The sequence below is a fragment of the Microtus oregoni genome, unplaced genomic scaffold, assembly GCF_018167655.1.
Source record: "Microtus oregoni isolate MIOR12 unplaced genomic scaffold, Mior012 000029F_ref0000214, whole genome shotgun sequence".
In the NCBI taxonomy this organism is placed as follows: domain Eukaryota; kingdom Metazoa; phylum Chordata; class Mammalia; order Rodentia; family Cricetidae; genus Microtus; species Microtus oregoni.
In genome coordinates, this window is record NW_024543088.1 from 18,986,861 (window position 1) to 18,998,985 (window position 12,125).

General features: G+C 48.7%; 1 protein-coding gene across 1 annotated transcript in view; it reads right to left on the bottom strand.

Annotated features, from left to right (window-relative positions):
- The window catches only part of Pi4ka (phosphatidylinositol 4-kinase alpha), a 126,866-nt gene that overhangs the window by 2,849 nt on the left and 111,892 nt on the right, over positions 1–12,125 (bottom strand). Inside the window, exons 40-48 of the mRNA XM_041678192.1 lie at positions 11,254–11,344; positions 9,933–10,100; positions 9,185–9,238; positions 7,546–7,666; positions 4,072–4,201; positions 2,229–2,299; positions 1,169–1,241; positions 1,026–1,096; positions 100–209 (exon numbers count right to left, since the gene is read on the bottom strand). Of these exons, the coding sequence (XP_041534126.1) occupies positions 100–209; positions 1,026–1,096; positions 1,169–1,241; positions 2,229–2,299; positions 4,072–4,201; positions 7,546–7,666; positions 9,185–9,238; positions 9,933–10,100; positions 11,254–11,344 (889 nt within the window). The remainder of the gene's footprint in view (positions 1–99; positions 210–1,025; positions 1,097–1,168; positions 1,242–2,228; positions 2,300–4,071; positions 4,202–7,545; positions 7,667–9,184; positions 9,239–9,932; positions 10,101–11,253; positions 11,345–12,125) is intronic.

Consider the following 12,125-nt stretch of genomic DNA (forward strand, 5'->3'; position numbering starts at 1 on the left):
GCCTCCAGAGCACCTGAATCATAAAGTGCAGGAAAGGGTCACGTGTCACTAGAAGATAGTGCCTTGCCCTGCCAGCCTAAATAAGGCCAGCTCTGTCACCTGTCGGCAGTCATCCCCCACTTTAAAGATGGCTGCTTGCCAGCAGATCTTCTTGCCATCAGCCTCCTGCCCGCGGCACTCATCCTCAGCATCTGAGCGGCACTGCAGACCTGGGGAGGGGAGGGGGACTCTCTCAGCCTGAGGGCACGAGGAGGCTGCCTAGGGTTGAGAAAGAACTGGGATCTTGAGAATCACTTTGACAGAGCACTAAGGGGTCCCAAGAAACACCATGAGTTATCATGTAGGGTCACAGGGCCGGGACTTTTCCTAAGAACAAGGAAGTGAAACAGAGCCCCTTGGGGTCCAAGCTGAGGACTCAGGGCCGAAACACAGCCAGACCACTGAAGACTGGTCTGTGTCCCCACAGAGTTCATACCCCAAACCACAACCGTGATCTTCTTTGGAATTAAGGTATTTGAAGATGCCGGTCATAGTAGATGCCAAGTGTCCTTTTGAGAGAGACTTGCCAGGTCACACAAGGCAGGCAGAGATGCAAGAATGCTAAGTAGCATCACCTGCATGGATTGCTACAACCACAGGAGGGCGAGCCGGAGAACACCCAGGCCAGAATTTAGATTCCTGCTTGCCCACAGCCTGACCCTTCCCTCACTGAGCATGCTGGCCTACGTCCTGATGTCAGCCTCCAGATATGTGAGGCTGCACACCTCTCCGGTGTCACTTAGACTATGCTCCTCTCTACAGAGCCTGAAGCAACCAGTGTGCCCACAAAGGCTCAGTAGCTGGGCTCCGAGGACGGGGGTGGGGGCAGATTCCAGGGTAAGCAAGCATTGCTGCAGAGCACCCTGCCATTTCCAGAGGAAGGGTGAGTCTGCAGGGAGATGCATGGCAGACATCTTTGATAGGATGTTGTAACACAGCAGCACGGGTGAGGAGAGGTACCTGGACGCGAGGGGTCCCTTACTGACCTTCTTTTTCAAGCTCGCTCACTCCACAGCGCTTCACCTTAAACTTGGCCAGATAGGGCGCCTTTGCAGCACTGAGAGAGGAAGGGAGCACATGAGTACAGTGGAGACCACTAGTGTGGGACACAGTGGGGACGGGCACTCACCTCTGCATTGGCGTTCCTGACATGTAGTCAATGTCTAGCACAATTGCTTCAGGGTTGCTGGGCAGGTAGCAGCCTGGGCAGGCACAGAAGGAGGTACAGGGAGCTATGTGTCACCACAGAGCCACAGCCAGTCCCCAGCCCAGGCTTCACATGCAGAGCAGCCGGATGAGGACACTGACTTGTTCTGTGCTCACTGTGGGTCTGCCCTTCCTGACTCAGACCCTTCCCCTTTGGGATCCATCCAGGCAAGCCTCCCAGGAGATGCTTCTTCAGAATGTTCTGGACTTTAGCTTTGTGGCAACTACCCTGCTGCTGTCTGGGAAAGTCTTGGGTTTGCTTCACTCAGTGGAGACTCCCACCCTAGCTGCACTGGCCTACCATGCTCTAACACACTCCTCCATCTCTGTGTTTCTCAGTGTGGTGGTTTGAATAGGTATGGCTCCCACAGACCCATGTGTTTGAATGCTTGGCCATAGGGAGTGTGTCACTGTGGGGTGGGCTTTGAGGTCTCAGAAGCTCAAGCCAGGCCTAATGGCTCACAGTTCTCTTCCTGTGGATCAAGATAGAGAATTTTCTGCTACCTGTCCAGCACATGTCTGCTTGTGTGCCGCCATGCTTCCCTCCGTAGGACAACGGACTATCTCCAAACTGTAAGCCAGCCCCAACCAAATGTCTTTTTTTTCTTTTTTTTTTTTTTTTGGTTTTTCGAGACAGGGTTTCTCTGTGGCTTTGGAGCCTGTCCTGGAACTCCCTTTGTAGACCAGGCTGGCCTCGAACTCACAGAGATCCGCCTGCCTCTGCCTCCAGTGCTGGGATTAAAGGCGTGCGCCACCACCGCCCGGCCAAATGTCTTTTTTTTGTACGAGTTGCTGTGTTTATGGTGTCCCTTCACAGCAACAGAAAACTAAGACACTCAGCAAATATGTCCACTAAGCAGAAAAAAGGAAGTTCATCCCTTGGGTGTCGGATGCTGGAGGCCCCAAGTATGTGATGCGGCTAGCCAAGCCCTGTTTCCACATCAGTCCCTTGTGCCTCACTGGCCCTGAGGTTGCTGGCTTACCAGGCTGCACCTTCACTTCAGACAGAGCTGACAGACAAGCCTTCTTTCTTTCTTCGCCTTTAGGGTAGGGCCTGAGAAACAAGACAGAGATGCTCTGGACATGGTGGCACATAGCTCAGATGTGAGGACCAGTGAACCAGGAGCTGGAAGGCATCCTCTGCTATCTAGTGAGTCTGAGGCCAGCTTGGGTTACACTGAACGGTCTGAACAAACAAGCTCTAGCCATAGACACTGGCCCCCAGGGACAGAGAGCTCACCTGACCCTACCAGGCTCAGGTTGTCAGGAAACCATCCATAGCAACTCCTGCCCTGCATTCCTCAGAGAAGCCAGATGGCCCCACAGGGTGGCAGGGGCCCAAGTGGAGCTGTTTTTGGCAGCTCTGCCCTCACATTCTATGGTATGTGTGCTGCTGTTAAGGTACTGAGAGAACAGGTGACTGCGGGGCCCCTCCCAGTTCGGGGCTGAAATGCCTTTGCTTTTTTCCTTTTTTTCTTTTTGGCCTTTCGAGACTGGATTTCTCTGTAGATTTAGAGCTTATTGTAGAACTCGCTTTGTAGACCAGGCTGGCCTCAAACTCACAGAGATCCACCCGTCTCTGCCTCCGGATTAGAGGCATGCGCCACCACCACCTGGCCCTGAAATGCCACTTCTGTAACTTACTGTGTGACTTTTGCTGGTGAGCCCTGTGACCTGGCTCAGCTAAGGTGAGGCTGAGGGTAACTGCAACTTTGTTGTGTCATGATGCCCTGGAAATGCACCTTCCTGCTGAGCTGAATCCAAAGGCTCCTGTGCTAAGGACAGGGGTTAACCTTTAACTCCCCAGTGAGGGCAGGCACGGCCACATGCACCTTTAGTTCCAGCACCCAGGAGGCAGAGGCAGGTGGATAACTGAATTTGAGGCCAGCCTGATCTACATGCTGAGTTCCAGAAGTCAGGACTATATAGAGAAACCCTGTCTCAACTCTTGCCCACCACAAAATTCTCCAATGAGGAGTTTTAGGTGTCTGGGGCTATAGCCTTGCAGGGGTTAAGGGACACCACTGTCTTTCTCTGCTACAGCTGTCACATGTGCTGAGCACACAGTCACTAAGAAGACGTCCATATTGTCCCCCATCTCCCCTTTCGTATGTGTTTTGTTTTTGAGAGGGTCTCTCTATATTGCTCTGGCTGTCTGGGAAATCACCTTGTAGGACAGGTTGGCCCCAAACTCACAGAGGTCAACCTGCCTCTGTCTCCCAGGTACTGGGATTAAAAGTGTGTGTTACCATGCCCGACTACACTGTTCTCTTTTTTTTTTTTTTAAAAATTTTTTTTTTAGTATTTATTTATTATTCATACAGTGTTCTGTCTGTGTGATGCCTGCAGGCTAGCAGAGGGCACCAGACCTCATTACAGATGGTTGTGAGCCACCATGTGGTTGCTGGGAATTGAACTCAGGACCTTTGGAAGAGAAGTCAGTGCTCTTAACCTCTGAGCCATCTCTCCAGCCCCCTACATTGTTCTCTTAAACTGATTGTCTCAGGTGTTGTAGTGACATACTTCCCTACCCTTTTGTGTGTGGTCAGGGCCCCTGGGAACACGGAGAGGACCCTCAGTGAACACAGCAGTAGCAGCCTGCACACACACCGAGGGCACATTAGCGAGTGGAAGAAGCCGGGAAGAGCTGCGCCCAACGCTCTTTTTCCCTTGGAGACCTTGGGCAAATGTCAAATGCAAACGCAGCTGATGCTCTGCCTTGCCCCATGCTAGGAGGCAACAACCCTGAAAGCTCAGAGAGGTGAGTAGGTGGGATGAAGACACGACAAGACATCGCAGAAAACTGTCTCTCAGTGAGCCACTTACTTGATGATGGCTGACACATTTGTGATCTTGTTAAAGAAATCAAATTCTCGTTGATAGAAATCTTTGGCTGGGCCTGATAGGGACCCTGTGATCTCTTCTACTAACTGCTCCAGAAGGTCACCAATGTCAGCTGAGGAGACAAAGATGGTGAGTTTTATGGCTGCCACAGAGACCCTGAAAAGAAAACCCTTAGCCAGATGGTGACACATGCCTTTAACCCAGCACTCAGGTGGGTCTCTGAATTGGAGGCCAGCTTGCTCTACAAAGTGAGTTCCAAGACAGAAAAACCAAACCAACCAACCAACCAACCAACCAACGGCCCTTAAATATTAAAGATGTTTGCTAGACAGTCAGCTGGAGCTCTCCCAGCACCCTGCCTGCATGTGCAATGGACTCTAGACCTGATAAAGGCCACACATGCCACCATTTCCCCCTCACTGTTGATACTGGTTCTGATGGTGGGTAAAATTGCTAGCCCCTAAACAAAGCTCAAGGCAGGGCCTAAGCCCCAGGTAAAGCCATACTAATTGTTTGTTTTGAAATAGGGTTGAAAGAGCCCAGGTTGGCCTTGAACTTGAGATCCCTGTGCCTCCACTTCTCGAGTGCTATGTTTACAGATGTGTGACTCTTCTACTTGGTGCAGGGGACTTAACTCTGGACTTTATGCATGCATAACATCTGGTTCCAGTTATTGGCTTTGTTATATTCTACTTTTTTTTTTTTTTCTGAGACAGGGTTTCTCTGTAGCTTTAGAGCCTGTCCTGGCAGTAGCTCTGTAGACCAGGCTGGCCTGCTTCTGCCTCCTGAGTGCTGGGATTAAAGGTGTGCGCCACCACTGCCTGGCTGAGATTTTTTTTAATTATTTATTATATGTGCAACATTCTGCTTCCATGTATGCCCACACACCAGAAGAGGGCACCAGGTCTCATTACAGATGGTTGTGAGCCACCATGTGGTTGCTGGAAATTGAACTCAGGATCTCTGGAAGAGCAGTCAGTGCTCTTAACCTCTGAGCCATCTCTCCAGCCCCTGAGATTTTTTTTTTCTTTTTTAAAGACGGGTTTGCTGCACAGTCCTGGCAGACTGGGAACTCTCTGGGGTCAGTCTGCCCCTGGCTTCTGAATGTTGGTCCCAAGGGCGTGCACCACCACACCCAGTTTGCTTTTTTTTTTTCTTTTTTCCCTGAGAGGAGCCTTTAAGGAAGGCCTCAGAGGGAGGCCCTGAGTTCAAGGCCACCCTGGTGAACAAAGCAAATTCTAAAACAGCCAGGGCTAGCTACTCAGAGAAACCTTGTTGAGGAGGGGCGATGTCATTCTCACGTAGTTAAGGCTCTCCTCAAACTTGCCTAGGTATTGGGATTAAAGGACTGTGCCATTTGGCCTGGCTAGAGTGATAGGAATTAAAATCAACAAAAACAACATATAGTCCTATACTGAACTTAAGTTGGAAAAGGCTAGTCCAGTCTCATGGGTGTAAAATGTTGTTGAGTCACCTCTAGCCTGGCTCTGGCCGCTAGGATGGAGGGAGGCAAGCCATGCTCCAAAGGAATCAGAGCAGTTGAGGAAGCTGTTACCGATGGCCTGTACTTTGAACCCACAGATGACAGCTTGAGACCGTTCTGAGAAATGAGGAACACTTACAGACTGTGTGGTAATGAGAGACCCCAACAGAACATCCAAGGCTTTGGTGCGGACTTGATGTGGCAATGTGTGCTCAGCCACAAGAGGTCGTTGGGTGTGTGGTGAAGCCAAGGACAGCTGTTTCTAGAGAGATTCTGGAAAGCCTGGCACCTACTCAGCAGTGAAGAGAGTGCTGGTTGGTGGCATTAAGGGAGACACAGAAGATTTTAATCTGAGAGGCTACTTTGACAAGTATGGCAAGATAGGCTGGACAGTGGTGACTCACGCCTTTAATGCCAGCATTCAAGCAGGCAGGCAGATCTCTGTGAGTTCAAGGCCAGCCTGGTCTACACAGTGAGTTCCAGGACAGCCAGGGCTACACAGAGAAACCCTGTCTTGAAAAACAAACAAAAGAAAAGTATGGCAAGACGAAAACCACAGAAGTTATGGAAGACAGGCAGAGAAAAAAAAAGAGGGTTTGGCTTTGTAACTTTTGATGGTCACAGTACAATTGATGAAATTGTTTGGAGTACTTTACTATTAATGAGCCTAATTCTGAGTAAAAAAAAGGCCCTTTTTAAAAAAGAGATGTCACCATGGGACCACAGAGCGGCTGCTGAGTAGATCTGGTCATTTTATGTGTCATGGAGGGACTTTGGTTGTGGTGGAAACTTTGGTGGAAGAGGAGGCTATGGTGGTGTCCTGGTTATGGTAGCAGAGGAGGTCATGGTGGTGGTGGACCAAGATATAGAAACCAAGGTGGTTGAGGAGGAGGAGATGATGGTTACTGTCAATAAAGGAGGACATTTTGAATTAAGTGGTGGTGGCACACGCCTTTAATCCCAGCACTAGGGAGGCAGAGGCAGGCGGATCTCTGTGAGTCTGAGGCCAACCTGGTCTACAGGAGCTAGTTCCAGGTCAGGCTCTAAAGTGACAGAGAGACCTACCTTGTCTTGAAAAAAACAAACAAACAAACAAACAAACAAACAAAAAGGAGGAAATTTTGGTGGAAGTAGCTATAGTGGTGATGATAACTATGCTGATGTTGGGCCAATGAAAGGGGCCAGAGCTGGCTGACGATGCTCAGGTCCCTATGGTGGTGCTAATGGGTCTGGTGCTGTGGGTGGTGGATACAGACACATATTGAAGGTTTTGTTTTCAGACAGGGTTTGTGTGTAGCCTTAGATGGCCTGGCCTGAACTTGTGCCTTAGACCAGGTTGGCCTCGAACTCACTGAGATTCACCTGCCTCTGCCTCCTGAGTGCCATGATTTAAGGCACGTGCCACCATGTCCAGCTCTTTACTTTTTATTTATTTGTTTTTGTGTGTGGAGATACACACTGTGGCACACATGTGGAGGTCAAAGGATAACTTGCAAGAGTCTGTTCTCTCCTCCCACCATGTGTGTTCCAGGAATTAAACTCAAACCAAGTGCCATTATCTGTTTAGCCAGGTATGGGCACAGAGACAGAAGAGTCAGAGTAAGTTCTGGGCTACACAACAAGCCCTGTCACAAACAAGCAGGAGAGCAAGCACACCAAGAGCAAAGTGTGAGGCTTTACAGGTTATTGTTTGAGAACTGTTGCTCCTGAATTGGCCACTCCTTATTCAGTCACGGGCTGTGCTAGGCACAGACTCTGACAGGACAGGTAGCTGGCCAGCAGGGAGTTCTCGTACACCCCAGGAGCTGCAAATGTCACCTTATACCAAAGGATCAATGAAGGAAGTCCAGATGCTCTGTGTGTTAAGGGGTGAGGACAGGACACGGGGTAGTCTCCAGGCTGGGGTAGCACACACACAGGGGACCTCTGAGAAAGCAACCTCTAAAGGAGATGATGACGGCCAAGGTACTCACGGTCTTTCTGGTGCCCTTCTTCATCGAGGTAGATGTTAGTTTTCATATTCCAGATGAACTGGTGGGCCAGAAGCTGGGATTTGGCTGCTGCCCAGAGAATGTACTCGCGCACATAGCCCATCTGTAGGAGGGAAGGTCACAATCAGCCTTTACTCCTGGAGGAAACTCTTCTTAACCTCGTGCAAGAGGGAACTCCCACCATGGCTGTGTGCTTCCCAGCTGTGTGGATGGACCCATTAGGATTAGCTGAGGGGCCAGGCCAGTAGCCAAAGGCTGGCCACTCATGGGCTAGGCTCAGGGCATGAAGTGTACAGTACAGGCCTGGGTCTCCTGTGTGGTCCCCCCTTGGTATTTAAGAACCATGACTCTCAATTTCAACAGCTGTCAAATACAAGAAACACGTAGGCTAGGTATCAGAAACTCATAAGGTTGTGCAGACCACCAATTCACAGTGGCGGGGTCCACAGAGCTCGGGTGTGCATAGAGCAGCATGCAGCCAACACGGACCCTCTCTTTCTCCATTGCATTGTTCCCTACCATTTTCTGGTAGCTCAGGGTGGAGATACCGCAGACCCGCTGAGGGAGAAGGCTGGGAAGAGACCTGCTGGCACCTCGATGCTGGAGCGCTAGCCTCCAGGTTTAGTTTAGTTTTTAGTTAAAACAATTATGTGTATGGGTGTTTTGTCTACACATATGTCTGTGCATCATGTGTGTGTCTGGTGTCCACGCAGGTCAGAAGAGGGAGTGGATGCCCTGGAGCTGGAGTTACATATGGATAGTTGCTAGCCATCATGTGGGTGCTGGAAACTGAATCTGGTTCTCTGCAAGGGCAACTTAACCACTAAGCCAGATCTTCAGTTCCAGGATTTATTTATTTATTTATCTATTTCTTTTCTTTTCTTTTTTTTTTTTTTTTGTATTACTGAGATACAACCTCTCTATGTAGTCCTAGTTCCTGGAACTTGCTCTGTAGACCAGGCTGGCCTCGAACTCAAACTCCACCTGCCTCTGCCTCCCAAGTGCAGAGGTGTTAAAGGTGTGTGCCACCACAGCTGGTAAAATGTACTTGTTTTTTTTTTTTCATTTCATTTCATTTATTGTTTTGTGTTTGTGTGAGTGCATGAATGCCACAGTATGCATCTGCATCTGACGGTCAGAGGACAGCTCTTCAGTTGGTCCCCTCTTCCTACCATGGGATCAGTGATTGGACTCCGTGGTCAGGTTCCTGTGACAAGCACTTTTATCCTGGGTGCTTGTAAATGTCTTGTTTAAGTCATCTGGTTGTTGCCACTTTCTGTGCAGTGTGATTAGAACATATCTTTTATCAGCTCACCTAAGCCTCACCACTTTCCTAGGACAACAGCCAGACTCAGGGAGGTCATGTGATTTGCTGAGCCCTGACCCAACAAAGGGGACCCTAGAACAGGTCGCTCACCCATAGGAAACAGTTAGACAAGGTACCAGAGCTCACCCTCTCCGCAGAGCATGAGTGGCCTCAGGATGGGGCAGTAAGAATAAGGGCTCTGTTGTAACTGCACAGTCCTGTTTCTGACGGAGCCCAGAGGGAGCCTGTGTGAGCTGGAGTAGCAATACAGATAGCTCTTGGGAGAAGTAGGAGCTGTGCTGTATAAGTACATACCTTGTCATATCTGAGGGCCTGCACAATCTGGGGGATGTAGAACAGAATGGCATCCTGTAGAAGGAAGAAGGACTGTGACCTCAGAGTTGTAACAATTCACAGTAATGAGCGCTGGACCTGCACATGGGATGCTGCCTCCTGCTGGAGAGCCGGGGAAGGTGTAGAGGATAACAAGAGAAGTACCCGAGGCTTTGTAACACACATTGGTGGAATAAGCACATACAATATAGTACCTCACCTGTAAGGAGAGGAGCCTGCCCCAGGTAAAGACTCGCTGGTGCTGTAGTAAGCAGAGCTCTAGAGCAGTTTACAGACCCTCCATCATGGCTACCACATAGAACCGCTAGGGTAAGAGGCATGGGTACACTACTCACTTCTTACAGCAGGGACCAAACTCAAGTACTTTCTTTTTAACCAAAAGATCCAATGAAAGCTTAAAAAAAAAAAAGCCTAAAACTAGAAAATACATATGAATTACAACTCTTTTTTTTTTTTTTTTTTTTTTTTTTAGAAAGGGTTTCACTGTGTTTTCTGGCTGGCCTAAGAACTCAGAGATGCCTCTGCTTCCCTGGTGTTGGCATTAAAGGCGTGTACCTCCAAAGTCAAAACTCAAACTCATCTTCTGCAACAAATATCATGTCAGTAATACATAGTCTAGCTGTGCCCACACAGTTGGGAGCATCTCATATCAACTTAACTACACTGGGACAGCTGCACCTAGGCTGGCTCAGCAGGGCTCTGGACTCACCGGAGGGAAGGACCGCAGGACTTTCACCCCATACTGTGCAGTGAGAGGGTGTGGTGGGTACATGCTGGAGAAGTAGGAGAGGCCTGTGGGTGGATCCGTGGGTGCCCAGCATAAAACATGGCTGAGCTCTGGAGCATCGGCATCAATGGTGTGCCAGGTGACCAGGAACTAGGGAGGAAGTTGGGAGACAGGGTTACAGTAGTCCTTTAGCTATGGCCTCTGCAAGAACGGCCACAGCCTGGGTGTGGTGGTGCACGTCTTTAATTCCAGCACCCGGGAGGCAGAGACAGGCAGATCTCTGTGAGTTTGAGGCCAGCCTGCTCTACATGGCAAGCTCTAGGCCAAAAAAGAAAAGAAAAAGAAAAAGTGACAGTAAAAAAAAAAAAAAAACACTTAGGAGAAAATGGAAAATATTTCTGACATTTATGCAAAGAAGCATAATTGTAATAAATCCAGGTTGAGGGGCTGGGAATGAGGCTCAGTGGGTAGTGTGTGTTCCAGGCTAGTATGCACTGCATAGAACCAGCTGCGATTGATTGTACACACCTGCAATCTTGGTACATGGCAAGTGGAAAATGGAGGATCAGAAATTCAAGGACAACTTCAACTATATAGTGAATTTGTGGTTATATGGAAACCTGTCAGAATTTAAGCAGACTAAATATCATAAACATAGTAATTATTACTAGAAGTAGAATATGCAAGGAGTTAAGAAACTTCTACCATTGAGGTTGCCCGGTAACTTTTTGTCTGGTGAGATAGATAGAATAATGATAATTTTGTTTTAGAGACAGGGTTTCACTTTGTGGTTCAGTCTGGCCTCAAGATCAGAGATCCTCACACCTCTGCCTCCCAAGTGCTGGGATTAAAGACATGTGCCACCACTATCTGGCCAAGATTTTATTTATTATGATTGTTTGCCTAAGAGTACATCTGTGTACTCTGTGTGCACTGCCTGCAGAGAATAGAACAGGGCTGGACCCCCTGGACCTGGAGGTCCAGTCATTATTTTGAGGTGGTGGAAAGTGTGTGGGGCCTAGTGGAGGAAATCAGCCATGGGAGCCATGCGTTTGGATGCTGCGCTTTGCCGGGATCCCTTCCTGTATTCTCTCGCTCTTCTGTCCATTTGCCAGGACGTGAATGGCCTCCTGCACATCGGCCTGCTGCTCAGCCAAAATAGGCTGAGCTCCCGGAGACTGAGTCAAAGTAACTTTTTTCTCCTGATTGTTCGGTGAGGTATTTGGTCATAGTAATGAGTAGCCAGGCTTCTCTGGAAGACATTCTAGATGTACTTTGAGCTGGTGTGTGTGGGCTGTCCTACCTTGATGGCTTCAGGGACATCACTAACAGCTCCTGGGTCCAACCGGACAAGACGGGTCACTTCATTTCCAATGGCTTCTGTATTCTTGAACCTACAATGTACAGAGGGTTTGGGTGTGGTAGCTGCACCAGCAGGTACATTCTTCACTGCCACAGAAGAGCCAGAGGGGAACACTCAGCTGGAGGGATTTAGATCAACACTATATTACAGATATCTAAATGTATTACTTGTAGGCAAGTAATACATTACAAAGTCTGAAAAGGACCCTTTGAAAAAAATCACATCATTACAGCATTCACAAGGAGGTGACAGGATGAATGCCATGATTCCAGGCAACCCTGGTTACAGAGACACCCTTTCTATGTACGATGTAACCCTTTCTATGTATGATGTAACTCTTTCTATGTACAATGGCTTAGTGAACAAAGGCTGATGTCAACCTTGATGACCTAAGTTCACTTCCTAGTTCCACATAATGAAAAGAGAACCAAGTCTGGCAAGTTAGCTTCTGAATTGGACACACATGCACACACACATATCATAATCAGACACACACAGACATACTCTCCCCCCCATTCCTCCAAAGCAAAAAACAAACATTTAACAAAACAAAAGTGAAGGAAAAAAGAAAAACAATAGCATTACTAGGTTGCTATGAGGAAATGGCAGAACCCTACCCTATCTTGCCATTTATCCTTCTGCATTTGCCTATCTCTGGCTCAGCATCTTAGCTCACAGTCTGAACCTGTAGAGCCCCTTACCTGGTGGTGAGAGGGCAGGCATGAGCCTGTAGATGTTCCTGACCCAGGCTAATGCAAGGGACAGTCTCCATGAACATTCTGTTTTGAAAGGCCTTAAGAGAACCAGTCTGC